The 15,770-nt window shown below is 38.7% G+C and overlaps 1 protein-coding gene and 1 long non-coding RNA gene across 4 annotated transcripts in view; one reads left to right on the top strand and one right to left on the bottom strand.

Annotated features, from left to right (window-relative positions):
* Nucleotides 1-9,305, top strand: part of BDP1 (BDP1 general transcription factor IIIB subunit) — a 71,501-nt gene extending 62,196 nt beyond the window's left edge. For all 3 annotated transcript variants that reach the window (XM_073344316.1, XM_073344315.1, XM_073344317.1), the window contains exons 39-42: nt 742-784; nt 2,460-2,742; nt 4,618-4,864; nt 6,466-9,305. In XM_073344316.1, the coding sequence (XP_073200417.1) occupies nt 742-784; nt 2,460-2,742; nt 4,618-4,864; nt 6,466-6,588 (696 nt within the window). In that variant the 3' untranslated portion in view covers nt 6,589-9,305. The remainder of the gene's footprint in view (nt 1-741; nt 785-2,459; nt 2,743-4,617; nt 4,865-6,465) is intronic.
* LOC140911392 (uncharacterized) overlaps nt 1-15,770 on the bottom strand; it is a 53,818-nt gene that overhangs the window by 31,849 nt on the left and 6,199 nt on the right. The window contains exon 2 of the long non-coding RNA XR_012158933.1: nt 13,270-13,363. This is a non-coding gene — a long non-coding RNA (uncharacterized lncRNA). The remainder of the gene's footprint in view (nt 1-13,269; nt 13,364-15,770) is intronic.

Genomic DNA, 15,770 nt, shown 5'->3' with positions numbered 1-15,770 from the left:
CAGTAGGAATGCTAAATATTCTTTAGGCTCTAGTTTCTGTGTTCACTTTGTTGGGTATACTTATGGGCCCCGTTTTCCATTGTACTTTTTACTTGATATGCTTTGTATTCTTCTTAATTGTTTCTGTGCGTTCACCCACTTTAATTTTTTTTGATGGTGCAGTTGCAGCAGGGGAAGCTTCAGGCATATGCTGGTCACGTGGCTGTCTTGTTTCAGGGAAGGGTGCATCATGATTCTTGGAGGAAATTCATTACAGGAAAAAGCTATGTGACCTATGTGGCTAGAAATATCCCCATCCCTCTTTACTGGGGCGCTAGCTGCAAAGGGAAACTGGACGAATTTCCCATACTGTGGGGTGACCAATTTATTTGGAGTGACTTACATGTATTTTTGCTATTGAGTACAATATGTTTTGAGGTGTGGGGAACTCTACACTATGATTTCAACGACTCCAGTGGGAACCTTGAGAATTCCCCCAGCTTCCTTGCTTTTATGCTCTCTGAACTTGAGGCCCCTGTCATGGCTATCTGGTAATACCCTGAAAGCCTGCTTTTCAATCAGCACTAGGGGTCACAAGTGACAAAGGTCCCATCACATTCCTGAGAGTTGAAGACCTTTTCCTTCCTGTTGTTTGTCCCCAGCTGATTTAAGATCTGTAAATGTATAATCTTATTACTGTACTAACTTTTATTGTGCTTCTTTGAAAAAGAGAAATTGACTTTTAAATGTTGTTTAATATAGGAGTCTTCAGTTAAATCAACACATGCTCCAAGGAAAATGGCTGGTAGGTGAATTTTTGAGATTTAATGTATGTGGAGTCACTTGTAAATGGTAGCTAACATTAATTGCCGTTTTGCTAACTAATCCTACCAGCGGCAATGTATTCATAAGGGGAAAATTGTCTTCTATTCACTTTAATTGCCAATTACCTGCATTGGGATTAGGTGTCTGGCAAAATTTTATATATTCATGTTAAAATTCCACTGGCTTCAAAAACATTACTATATTTGGAGCCTTAAATGAGATGATTTTCATGAATTTTAAGAGCGGCCTCTTATTTGTGCATTTCTAAAAGTAAGATCTATTTATTTATTTATTTTTATTTTATGGTTGGTGGGTTTAAAAAAGGAAAAAAAAAAGCAACCCCAAAAAATTAACAAGCAAAAGATACCTCAGATATATAGAAGTGACTCCCCGTTCAAGGTACTTTTTAGAACTTGTGCATAAAGGCCACAGGAAAGATCTCAAATACAGAGCCGAAAGGAATTTTTTGTTAATTAGCTGATACGTTTCCACCTGTTTGGAATGGAGCAGTTAACCGATGATTTGTATTATGCCAAACTACCTTTTTGTGCATTTACAATTCTAACCAGATCAGCAGAGGTCTTGTCTTAGCTGCTATGAAGTCCCAGCAGAGCGAATGTGAAATGTTAGTGGGACCTCATAATATAGTGGAGATGCTTTATTTTTAATATCGCTGTAATTGAATAAAGAATCTGGATAATACAGGGCTTGATCTGAAGCTCCTTAAAGTCAATGGAAAGACTTATAATGACTTCTGTGGGCTTTGAATCAGGTCTACAGCTTGCATGCATGTCAGGAATGATAGTCTCCCTCTCTACAATTTACAACAGTGGTTTTATTTTTGGTCACCTTGTTACTAAAAATATGTGAACATGTTGGAAGGAGTTCCAAGAAGATCAACCAAAAAAAAAGAATAGGGGACTGGAGGGTCTGACATATGAGGAAAGACTAAAGAAACCAGATATGTGTAGTTTCTTAGTTAAAAGGCTTAACTGAAAGAAGGATTAGCCTACAAATATTTGAAGGATGGAAACATCGGAGGCATAATATTTGAGCTAATGTAAAAAGAAGGGATGTAATTGTAAAAGAAGTGGAATGAAATTGAGGGAAAAAATAGTAGATTGAATATCAGAAATTTCCTGACAGTGAGATCTGTTTAGCACTTTGCACTTGTATAGGGGATTTCAGAGTATTACTTTTAAGTTGTGCAATAGTCTCCCAAAAAAAATTATGGAAGCCCCTATTTGGAAAAATTCAGAATGGGGCCAAGCCCTAGAAAGTATAATAGAGGAGAGCATTCTGCCTTAGCAGAAGGTAGGTTGCATGACCTAATTGATCTTTTCCAATTCTAATGTCTGTGTGATCTGGTAAGGTTTTCAGGTCCAAAAATACAACCTATTTAAAAAAAATTAATAGTATCTTTTGAGAAACTTAGCTTACTTGCGTTTATTTAAAAAACAAACAAAAACAAAAATAACACTAGTGTCAGTTGTAATGCCCCAAAACACTACGTCTTTTAATATCATCGCCACCACCACAGTGGTTTGGACCATGATGTAGAATACTAATATTATAAAAATATTAAGAGTATAAGTTCAGTCAATAAGAAATGTACATTTCCCATTTATGCTTAATATTAATTTTTTCCCTTAAAGGGAGAATTTCTGAGAAATTGAAAACTTCAAAGAAGAAAAAACTACCTACCTCTATATTTGTATCTAAAACTGCAGAAAGTGGGCAATCTGAATCCTTTCAGAATTTAGGAACTGTACCAGTTGAGGAATCGGCATGCAAGTGTTCAGATGAGCTGGTGTCTGGAATGGACCGTGAGGGAAAAGAAGCAGCAAATGAGCAAGAAAGTTCTATGGATATTTGTGAATCTGGACATTCGGGACATGTTGGAAGCACAGCTGCCCTTTCAAAGAGCCCGATGCTAAGGTATTTCTAGGAACACTGGTTCTCAGCCTTTTCATACTGAATACCCCTTTCTTATCAGGACTTGCACACGGTGATCCTTCTACTTAGCATCGTGGTAAGAGCAGGATAGACATAATCCCAGGTTAAAAACCCATACACTAGAACATTGTCCTTCCTTTTCTTCAGCAAAAAACTAGAAAGGATCAGCTTTGGAATTTGAAATACTCTAACCATGGAATGGTAACGGCATAGTTAACAGAAAAGGAGTACTTGTGGCACCTTAGACTGTATAAAAACATCCTCACTGCATTTTCCACTTTTATGCATAAGATGAAGTGAGCTGTAGCTCACGAAAGCTTATGCTCAAATAAATTGGTTAGTCTCTAAGGTGCCACAAGTACTCCTTTTCTTTTTGCGAATACAGACTAACACGGCTGCTACTCTGAAACCTTAGAGACTAACCAATTTATCTGAGCATAAGCTTTCGTGAGCTACGGTGATCCATGCTGTCCCATGCTTTTCTGGCAATGTGCCTCAGTGAACAGATAGCTCATGCCTATTAAGTATTTGGCTTTTCTATTTACACAGCCGCCTTTTGTGATGTAGACTCTGTTCACTAGCATCTGGACTTGGGAAAACCAGATTGGTAGCTTTAATAAACCATTTCTTTTAATTGCCCCGTCCTGTGCTGTAGTATACTGTATAAACATATCGTGTCTTTGAACTTTTCAGTTAAGTAGTAGCAATTAATACACTCAGTGTGCTCATTCTTTAGAGCTGTATTAAGACATGTCACTGCCCTACAGAGTTTACAGTCTAGACAACAAACAGAAGATGCAACATTACTCTTTTATTCCTTCTAATGTTCCTTTTAATATTTTTTTATTTACCTTTCCCTTGTATTTTAGTTCTATTCCTCTAAGCATCACTTATTTACTCATCATTTTACTTTTCCTACAGTCATAGGTTTTTTGTAACCCTCTACTTTTCCCTGTCCTAGTAGCATTTACCATAGCCTATTGGCCCCTGATGATTTTGCCCCTCCTCTCATATCATTGTGGTGTGTGGGGTTTAGTTGTTGCTTATTTGTATTCCAGTGTCAACCACAATATGTAGGTGCTGCCCATGCATAGAAAAAGACAGTCCCTGCCTTCAAGATTACAATCTAAAAAGTGACTCTGGGCTTTTGCCCAAACTTTTGTTCCTCAGTTAACATTAAGTAACCGTTCACTGTGATTGGCTGTACTGATGTTGGTAGAGTGAAGATCTGGTGCTGTTCCTGCTCCAAGGAGTGTCTTCCTTCTGTATTCTGGGACGCTTTCTAGGTTGCCCTTGGGAAAGGTGGGATTCCTCCCTCATGTGGTACATTAGAGGAGGCCTGTGGAAATGACACATGAAGGGATTCTCTCCTCTTTTGTGAGCTAGAAGTTGGCTGGTCTCCTCTACAGCTGTTCCTGTTGCTAGGAGTATCTTCTGCCTAAAGATCTGGGAGCTCATGTTGGCCACTCTTGAGTAGTGAATGGTGGGCTCCCCAGCTCCCACACTGTGGTGGCATGGAGGCTGTTAAAGGCTTTTACAGCTCTACAAGGAGCTTTCTCAGCTCTGTACTGCTTAAATAATCTGGCAAAAAATGTTATTTTTCCAATTCAGAGAATAAAAAACAAAACGTAAAAAACCACCAAACGCAACAAATCCTGGGGTTGATTTAACCTATTCCAAATTATTTATTTTAGAATGTTTTAATCATCTTCATATAATTTAGAAGTGTTTGCTACTAGATTGTAAGTCAAACTCTCATTAAATACAAACAATATTTCTACTCCATTTTCATTAAGCAAGATGACAATATTATATAAACCTTGAAACTTTATTGTTAATTTTTGTTGTTTTGAACAGGGCTGGCCGAAGACCTCTGGGATTTTTATCTTTAATTTGTAAATCAAGTATCTCTGAACCTGGAGAGGGTGCTAAAGGGAATGGACAGAGACTCCAAAAACCTCTCATAGCTTCCTCAAAGCAAAGTCTGAAAAGACCTACTCCATCCGCTGAGAACAATACAGACACTCAAGAGTCCTGTTCCCTTCCCTCTACAAGCCTGTTGACGTCCGCTGAATGTGAGAATAGAGGCACTGCTGCAGTTCAGGTACATACAGTTACCTCTGAACATCATGTCTATATGAAATGTAAAGCACTACTAGGAGACAACCATTTGTGTGTGTGCAAAGTGATCACTGTGACATTCTTTTATAGATTTGTGGACTCTTTGCTTATCTGTATGCCATGAAGCTGAACAAAAGGACTATGTTGAATAATAGGAAAAACAAACCACAGTTACGTCAACTTTTTTTAAATGTTGGAGAGTCTCTTAGAACAATGCTCCAATAACAACAGCAAAGGCATCTTAAAATTTGGAATTAATGTTTCATTTTATATGATATTTTATTTCTCCCGGTTTCTGCCTACACTTCTGTCTTAAATCAGGAACCTGAGGTCACTGCTTTGAGCACATCAGGTGGAGAGCAGACCCAGGGAGCTGACCACATATGTCTCTGAAAATTCACCATTTGCCACTTTACCCAAAGGAGCCAGCTGTGTAGTGTTATACGTGCTGCAAAGTGTAGGGGGGAGCCATAACTGAACAGTTAAAAATGCAGCTGCTTGATTACATCCCATCTCATTTGTACTGTTTATTTCCTCTCCCTAAGGAGGAGATTGTGTTTTGTTGATATGAAATCTCCCCAGATTCTCTGTTCTGATCTCTTGAGGTCACATTACATTTTCCACATTAAGCAAAACTGAAACAGGACGTGTATCCTAAAATAAGTGTCTGTTATTCTGGTGCAAGTCTGTGTGCAAAGATTTAAGTGCTTTACAAACACTTTGAATATCTAAAACACAAAATAAGGATAATTGTTTGCAACCCCCATTAAATCCCTAATAAATTGCTCCCAAAGGTGGTTTTAGAGGTTTGCCGTAATCACTTGTCCTGCCAACGTTTCCCATTAACTTGAATGTCCTTCCTGACAAAACTCCTTAGGCTTTTATTTGGAAATGCTAAATCCCTCGAAGTCCACTCAGCTTTCATTACTTGACACTATGTTGTGCTTGTTTCCAAGAGACCATATCTGATTGCGTCTTGCTGCAGCAGCTTGACGACTCTGTTTTGGGGGTTATGTCATCTCACGTTTTGTGAGAGGTATGTCTGCTACATGTCTGCCTCTGACTTGTGTATGTCTATGAAATTTGCAAAGCAGCCACATCGTCTTCTCTGTACAAGTTTACCTACTTGAGATCAAGTTTACTTGCTTGAGATCAAATTTCCATTATTACCTTAGCAGAAATATCACGTGAACCCGTCCTGTGTGACTTTGTAGTTCTGTGCTCAGGGCACCCACTCAAGAGTAGGATTCCATTAAATTTTGTATCTTTAAAGAATAATTGTTACAGGTAATAGCTTGATCAGTTAAAATTAATCTACCTGACCAAGTAAATGAATGGAAGATTTGAAGGATGGTTGTACTACAGTTAACTTGGTGTATCCCAAATTATTCTCTGAAACAATTTTGCTTGGGGAAATCTTTATTATGTTGGTAGAGGGAGGCCTGTTGCTTTTACATTTTAAGTGAGTGCTGAAACTTACCACAAGACTCTAGTTTGTACACAAGATGAGGCATAGATGCATGAGAAACAACAAATCTCAGTAGATGTCAAACCTGTAAATGCAGTTTTTTTATATTTTGGTAGATTTCTTCTGAGTCTTCTGAGAAGCAAGCTTCCAGTACTAAACAGGAGAAAGAAGAGGAGCCAACCAGAATCTCGGAATATTTTTTCAATGATATCTTTATGGAGGTGAATGATTCAGAATAAACCTCTGGGATCCAAGACTGCCGTGTAACAGCAGAACTGTGTATAAATGAGTTGCTGTGAATTCTCCTTTGTTCTTCCTTAGTCCTAATTTATTACTAGCCTCGCTAATGGAGAATAACAAGCACTGTTGGAAGACCAAATCAGTTTTTCTCGTTCTGGGCAATCTGAGCATTTTTCAAATTTTTAAGAACTAGATTGGCATGATGAGACCAAACAGCAGCTGTTGGCTTACACTGTAACTTTTCTAGATGCAGATGCTGGGTGCATGACTACCTTCTAGAAGTGCAATGAATGAATGACTATCCACATGACAATATCCCTTTAAATCATAATGCTGAAGCTTGTTGGGCTGGTTATAAAAGTTATTTGCTATACTTCTTTTTGTGAAGTTCCACTCCAGGAAGGAGAATTACCTTCATATTTATCTCCGTTGATAGAGAAGCAATTCTAAAAGCTTAGTGTAGTAAATACATTAAAATGTTTTCTATTGACGGCTATTTTATAGTCTTCTCCAAATTACATATTTTTATAATGACAGATTCACAGGTACATAAGCTTAAAAGCCCTGATGGAGAAAAAATTTTTAATCCCTTTTAAATGTACAGAGATAAACATGAAAGACTATATTTATTTAATTTTAATTTATTAAAAGATGCTATCCCATGTTAATCCTTTTTCATCTGTCTGATTTGGGGGTGAGGAAAAGATTAACGTATCTCCCATTGTAAATGCTTATTTCTTCCTAAAGTAAATATTTAATACAATAGGCTGGATTCTACTCTTGCACTGTCTTTTATATACTCCTGTAACTCCATTGACTTCAGTGGAATTTCCCTAGTATAAATCAAGAGTAACTGCGAGCAGAATCGAACCCAGAACTACTGAGTGAGGATGCTTTGAGGATTTGCTACTTTGAAACCGTTAAGTTAGAATGGTTTTCCTCATGTTTCCTGTCTACGTTTTGTTAACTAGCACAGTGTAACTTAGTTTTAGGGTGGTATTAGGTTTGTCACAGGAAGACTAATTTTCCACTTATGTAATAAGGAAAAATTGCCTTGACAAGTTGAGAGTCACATGGTCTCAATCTTAAAATCAGGCATTCTTCTAAAAGATAAATATATTTTCATTCTTAAATTTTTGACTTCTTGAAATGAGTAGGTAGATATTTTAAATTAGACTTCGATAAAGTCTGCATTTTTCTCCTTGGTTAAATGTTCGCCGCTGGAGATCAAGGATACAGAATAGACTTTCAGAACATGGGATTTACATAATGTCACATACCTCAAGATGAGTATCTCCCTAATTATGTTCCTTAACAGTTCTGAAGACCCCCTTCAAACCAGAATTACTTTTTTACTCTTGCTTCACTTGCCACAGGTCAGTCAGAAATGCATAGTATATGTTTGTTTACCTTACAGGTTGTGCTTCTACCTTTAATTTGTATTTTGTGAATGGGTCTTGCCAAAATGAAAATGATTCTTAATGAGAAAGTAATTTAAAATATTTTGCTAAATTTGGTATTCAAACTATTTTTTAAGATTATTTTGCCACCCTCTGCAAAGAAATATCTACTCTGTAGGGTTGGATGGTGATTTACTAGCAAATCCATAATTTATTTTCTAATTATAATGATTATCAGATTTCTCTTGAATCACTTGCTGAGACTTGAATTTTTATCCTTTCAGAAGTTATTTTTTGACTTGTAGCTTCTAAAGGAGCCTTCAAGACTGGAACAATAATCAAAAATAGACCAGCTATTAGGAATCATTAAACTAGAAGACCAGATCACGTACTTTATAGCAGCTAAATGTGAGAAGTGGTTACAATTTTCATGCTACAGTGGAAGGGGAAAACTATCCTACAATAGAATGGTTTTCCCTTGTTTTTCAAGTAAATGACAACTTGCATTTAAAAAATGACTGTACAAATGGATCCAATCACATGTCCATTTTCAGCCTAGTGTCTCATGGTTTGACTATTTCATTTTAACTTGAAATACCCATTTTTTCTCCTACTGTAAACACTGCAGTAATAGATTAACATTGTATACATGTAGCTAAGGCTATTGTACATCTTGTAGGGTCTGGTTTTTGTATGCAAATATTTTGTTAGTTATTGTTACATGAGGCATGTTGTATTTTAGAATCAGGTAAACCAGTTAGATCATCCCCGCTAATATGTTCTCAAAATTGATTTGTGGAGGAGGACGCTATAAAATAATGTCCTCTAAGTACCTACTAAAGTAGTAAAGATTCATTCATAGTATTTCAGATGCAATTCAAACGACAAGGCAAAAATAATTTGTATTTCATAAATTATAAAGAAACGACAAAATTTGTGGTGCCTTATTTATCCCTATTAGATGGAAGGGACAACAGACCTTGTTCTTGTTGTTTTTTCACAGCAAACCATGTGCACTTTGTTATCAATATCTTTTGAAATGAATCTCATTTCTTTAGAGGAATAAGATAACGTGTGTTTTCCGTGTTGGATATGAAAGTTGTATAAGTCATAGTGATGGAAGGAAACAGAACAGCATCCTGTGTTAAGTTCCACTGATCAATGGTTTATCATTTCTATTAAGATGTGGCAAAGGACTGCTTTCCTTGAAGAGTTCTTTGACAAACATATGTAATATTGTTCATGCGTAAGTTTTCGGGTTCAAAGAAAGCAGTCTGTTCTTTATGTAAATTATGTAAATAAATACTTTTATATCACTTGTGTATTTGATCTTACTTTAGCTGTCTTAACAAAACTTTTAGCAATAAGCAAGTTTATAATGATCTAAAAGAAGAAACTTTTAAAGGTAATGAGAGTTGAATGGCTAAGGTTCCCATATTAGCACATAGCATAATAGCTATGTTTTGCCGTCTGTTCACCCTTGCGACATTTTACTTACTTTATTGTAATGGTGGGTGAGTAGATTTTATTCCTTGATTTGGCATGTTTTATAGCAATTTTGCAACATTCTTTTAATTACATTAATTTTTTTTATTTTGAAAACTTTAGTTTTTCCATTCACAGCTTAATTTAGAGCCTGATATTTCTAGTATGAAAAATGTTCCAGTGTTTTCTTTATGTAAATATTCTAGACTGAGAGAAGATCAAAAAATTAAAACCTGATTTTAAACCTTCTCTGCTTTAGAAAACGGTTTGGTTTTGTTTTTTTGGTGGGGGAAGGGAGAAAGATTGAAAGGTTTTTAAAACCCTGGACTCTATACTTATCTGCATGTGTTTGACTAAAGTTCATTAAAATTCGAAAAACATTAAGGCCAGATCATGTCCCCAGGCCCTTCTACAGTGTTTATTTTTGGCGGCGGGGGGAGGGGAGGAAGAGGGGAAGTCCATGCTATAAATTGTAATCTGATTTTGTTTAATTCCATCTGAAAAATTAATCATGCAAAAATCTTTTTTTAAGCACTGCACTGTACTCCAGTAGTTCTGTAACAATGTTACATTTGGGCATATGATAATCAGTATAGGGAGAGGTAGATACTTTCAGTCTTCTTTTAAAAGGACTTCTATCTGTGAAAGTCTTGCACACATGCGCACACACACATATATGACTTCCACAGTAATTCATTTATATATTTATGACTAATATACAAAAACCATATTGAATTACCAGAGCTACAGTATTTATATTTAAGGGACTGTCCCCTGAAGCTCATTATCTTCTTTACTCCTGCAACAAATTTATAATGCTGCATTTTTATAACCATCATTTCTGTAGGAATAAACAACATCAAGGGATTCTTTCTCTTCAGGATGAAACTGAAAAGAACCTTATTTAAACACATCTTCAATAATAAAGGAAAAAACAGAAAAATACTGTCTGCATTATACATTTACTTTATTGCAATGTGAAACAAATTCAGCGTGTTACTACAAGTAGGAAACAGCCTCTTTTTGGAAAATCAGGACCCAATTGCCAGTTGAAGAAAGCTCTTTTCCAATACTGGACCAGAGATATCAATAGACAATAGTTTTATACGAACATCTGCACTTACCTGATGGCAACAGAGAAGGTTATTTGCCAGTAGGATAAGTACTAGGGATCAGTGATAAAGTGACTGATCTACACAGGTTAGAGGAGTGAGTGAGTGTGTGTGTGTGTTTAAACTTAGGGAGAAGGCTCTCCTAGTCATGTCACAAGGAAAGCACTGATATCCTTTAGGTGCGACTGAATTCCTGATCCACCATAACCTTCCTCATCCCTTTTGAGACACTACTTTGGATAAACATCCTAGTTTTAGGCCTGATCTACACTACAAAGTTAATTTCACATAATTTGCATTGACCTAGTTGTGCACCTCTACATTTAAAGTTGTTTTCCACTGTTGTAAGTGCCCTATTATGCTGACATAGTAACCACCTCAAGTGGCATTGAGCCGTGGTTGATGTATGTAGGTCATCGCAGCGTGAGTAGACACTGCATTACCTGTGTTGACATTAACAGTCCTCCAGCCATTGTCCAACACTGCCTGACATTGACTACTCTGCTCACAATTGTGAATTCCACTGCATAGGGACATGTAGACCAGACGCTTGCCTACGCGGGGTCCCCCCCCCCCTCCAAAATCCCTGTAAATTTCTGAATTGCCTTTTCTTGATTGTTCAGTTGAGCGAGCATACCCAGCAGCTCTCCGCTGTGTGCAATGGCCTAGCTACCCACGACTCCAATTGTGTTTCTGCCTGAACTAGAGGGGAGATGCTGGATCTCCTGGCCTATGGGGAGAAGAGGCTGCGCAAGCACAGCTCTGAACCAGCCACAGAAATGTCAGAAGATTGCTCAGGTGTGCAAGAAAAGGGTTTTGACAGGGACGATCAGCAGTGCTGCATGAAAGCCAAGGAATCAGGCATTACAGAAGGCCAGGGAGGCCAACCATTGATTTGGTGCCAAGCCGCGGACCTGTTACTTTTGCAAAGAGCTGCATGCCATACTTGGCAGAGACCCTACTACCAGCCTGTACGCCACTGTGGAAACTTCTGAGAAGGGGGGGGGGGGGTGGAGGATGCGTACAAAACAATTTATGTACCCAGGGATGTCCTTTGAATCCTCCTGAGAGATCTTGATCATCTGCAGTCCTCTCAGGTTTCTACAGATTACAGACTTATTCTTCCTCTGCAGTAGGACACTTTCTCAAGCCATTCAGCAATAACTTCGGCAGGCACCTGTGATGCTGGCAGACCAGATGCCAGCTCATGTAAACGCCCCAGGTCTCACTGAATGCTTACAGATGCATAGCTAGGAACCAGTCTTGCTTATTAGATCTGAAGTTCATAAGAATGTGTTTAGTGTTTTATAAAATTATTGTAGGATGCTGCATGTATTGTTCTCACTCAATACCCTGTTATAAAGTGATAGCAAGCATTTGCATAGTCTGACTATGTAACTTATCAAACAGGGAAAAAGCCTTGGGTAATGCAAATAATGGTCTCTAACAAGAAGATGTTAAATCCTGTTCGTTAAATGCAAATGAGCCATTGTGCAAGATCAATTATCAGACTTTAAATGCATTCTTCCCTCCCTCCTTTTCCCCCATGATGAAGGGACCTGTGTGGCAACTGTTGTAGTCAGTTTGATTTCTGTGAGACTCTATAAGTATGGACACACAGAAAAATTCTTCATTTCTTGACTGTTTGGATTCTAAAAGTGCAGAATAATCAAACAAGCAGACAAAGATTCCTAGAGTTACTCTGCACAGCCCTAAAAGACTTTTGGGAAGCTGGCAGATTACTACATCTCTGCTATCTTTTGAAATTATAGAATGATTCCCCTGTACGTATATTTTTATTTGCTTTAACCTCTCAATAACTCTCATTCCTTTTTCTTAGCTAATAAAGCTTCAGTTAGTTTACTACATAATTGGCTACCAGTGTTGTCTTTGGGAATGAGAATTAGGATGCAAATCGATCCGGAGTGACTGGTCTCTTGGGACTGGGTGTAACCTGAATACTTTGATTTTTTTTTTTTTAATATAAGCGACCATTTATCACTAAGCCCAGCTTCCTGGGTAGCAAGATAGACTGGAGACCCCAAGAGGACCGTCTGTGACTCCATGGTAAGACTAGTACAGTGATCCAGGAGTTCTGGTTAAATCTAATTATAGAACATACCTGGTTTTGTTACTGGTGAAATCTAATTATAGAACATACAACCAGCTTGGGGTTTCTGACCTGTTTTTGACAATCTGCTCTGTGGTAGGCACTCATGGTTGTGAGCTATTCTAGACAGTGTGACACCATTGCCTTAAACAGGCTAGTAACATATGGGCCTAGGCAACTTCAGGATGTCAGCAGCAGTTGTGCTTTCTCTGCCTTTGTCACCCCCAGGCATGAGATATCAGCTTAAACAACCACTATCACTGGAAAATGTTGCCATTCTTCAGTCCCAGTGCCCTATACTCAGTTTCATGCATCCCAGCAATTCCCTCTCTATTTCCCTCCCCACTGATGGGTCACAGTCACCATGGCTCTCAGCTGTGTCTTGATCAAGCATTCCAAAGCGGAAGGGCAAATAAGCATATCTTGTTTCACACTTTAGGGGATCAAGACAAGGAGGGATTTATGAATCTTAAGTTTTGCTTTCTGTACATAACACGGAGACATCATTGTCAACATAGTATCTGTAGCTGCAGCCAGGAGGGGTACACCTTCCATGCCAGCAGAACAACTCACCCACATAAGGAGGAGAAAGAGGATGTGGGATGACATGTTCTTTGCTGCATCAGATCTTGAATAGATGGTCTGCAGGGTGAATATTGGAGACAGCCTGGAAAAGGAAAGAGTGGAGATGAGAGAGGCCCAGGAGCTCCAACAGGAAAAGGAGAGGGCGATGCACCAGGATACAACAACAACAAATGCAGGTGCTGCAGACTCTTGTGGACCTCTAGATTCAACAATCTTGGGCTCAACTGTCATTGCAATTGGTGGAGAACTTCAGCATAGCATCTCTTTACCCCTTCCTCAGCATTCCACATGGCTGCAGGGCCAACATACCTACCCCTTCCACTCCACACAGTGGGAAAGCATGGACAACCACAGCGCCATATACACTGACCTGTGAGAGCCATGGTTGAGGTATGTGTAGCTACACTGGCCATCAATTTTCCTTTCCCTTTGTTTGTTTGTTTAGGTTCTAAAAATATAAGTTAAAATGTATTTGTCATGGTGTGTGGAGTGGCTCACAACTGAGAGTGCCTATCTTAGGGTAGACTGTCAGAAAATGGGGCAGACGCTTCAAACTGATGGTGTGTTCTATAATTTAGATTTCACCAGAAGTGAACTCCTGGATCACTGTAACAGTCTTACCATGGAGTCAGACAGTCCTGTTAGCCTCTCCAGTCTATCTTTTCACCCAGACAAACTGGGCTTTGTGATAAAAGGTCACTTAAACCAGAAATCACATCACATTAAGGTTGCTCCCAGTCCCAAGAGACCAGTCACTTACCCCAGATCAACTGGTACTCTAGATCTTACACCAAAGACAACATTGGTAGTCGATTATGTAGTTAACTAAAAGTTTGTTAGCTAAGAAAAGGAAGTGAGAGTTATTGAGTGGTTAAAGCAGGTAAATTATATGTACAGGTGAGTCACAGTTTGTAATTTCAAATGTGGCAGTGACGTAATAAACTCCCAGTTTCCCTAAAGTCTTTTTAGGGTACCCAGATTGTCTGTGGGGATCTCTGCTTTGCATCTGGTACACTTCCTTGTAAGAGCCCAAACAGTCCAGAGATCCCGGATCTTTTCTTGAATCCATACTTATAGCTTCTTTTCACAGAAAACAAGATGACAGTGTCACTACCCCTGTGGGCTTTTCCTTTGACTCAGTGAGGAATGCTGTTGAGTCTTTGACCTCCAATCATCAAACACAATGACCACTTGCTTTGAAATTAGCTCTTTTCTGTTAGAATTCTTCATTTGCATTCATTTGCATTCCACAAGGCTTCTTTCTCATATGATTGGTTATTTAGTTACAGGTGTAGACACAATGTAGATCTTTACACATTGTAACAGGATACAAATAAGTGAAAACAAAGCATGTAACATCCCATTAGTTTATATTAAGTTTAAACACCAAATACTACTTATACATTTAACAGTCACTTTGATCTATACTAACACACCAGCTGAATCTATGTGGGGCTTCGGAATGAGCTGGCACAGGTTTGCCAGCATCACAGTATTTACTATTATGTTCTGCAGCGTGTTCAATGCTATTTTTGTAAATCAAAACTTTTATTTTGAAAGTGATTCATCTTTACCAGTTTACAACATATAGTGTACAATGCCTGCTGGCAGTGAAAGTAATGGTCTTGTACACTCCCAACCCAGTGGCAAACAATGTAGTCGTTATAAGTGTACAGCAAACACCTCAACATTACTAGCTGCACTGGCAGTGACAAATGTGCAGCCAGTACCACACAATTCCTAACAGGCCCCCCAGTTGCAGGGCCAGTGCCCCACAACACATTACTTGTTCAAATGCTTTTTCAAAGCCGCCTTGAGCTGTATAGCTCTACGCTGAGCTCTTCTGATAGCCCTTATGTCTGGCTGTTCAAACTCAGCAGACAGCTGGTCAACCTGTGCCCTTCACCCAGGTGGGAACTTCCCCCCCTTTGCTTCACAGATGTTATGCAGGACACAGCAGGCAGCTATAACGATTGGGATATTTTTTGCATTGAGATCCATTCTGACAAATAAATGACGCCGCACCCTTTCAATCTACCAAAAGCTCATTCAGCTATCATTCTGCACCTGCTGAGCCTGTAGTTGAATCTCTCCTTGATGCTGTTGAGTGGCTTCATGAGCCAGTGATGTAAGGGGTAGGCTGGTCCCCTAGGATTGCTACTGGCATTTCAACATCACCAATGGTATTCGGCGGGTTGGGAAAGAAGGTCCCTTGTAGTTTTCTGAACAGTCCTGCATTCTTAAAGATGTGAATGTCATGCACCTTCTCTGACTTGCCAACATTGATGTCAATGAAGCATCCACGATGATCCACCAGTGGTTGCTTAACCATGTAAAAGTAGACTTTTATGTTGATGTACTCTGGGGCCAAAAGAGGGATGTGTACACTGGCTGTTGCTCCACTTCAGTTCAGGAAGTCCATAGCTGCAAAACCATCCACTATGTCCCCCACACTGCTGAATCACAGTCCTGCATAGCAGGAGACAATT

The sequence above is a fragment of the Lepidochelys kempii genome, chromosome 5 (assembly GCF_965140265.1).
Source record: "Lepidochelys kempii isolate rLepKem1 chromosome 5, rLepKem1.hap2, whole genome shotgun sequence".
Lineage (NCBI taxonomy): Eukaryota > Metazoa > Chordata > Testudines > Cheloniidae > Lepidochelys > Lepidochelys kempii.
Note: the sequence above shows the minus strand (reverse complement) of the source record. Positions and strands in the feature narration are given on the sequence as shown.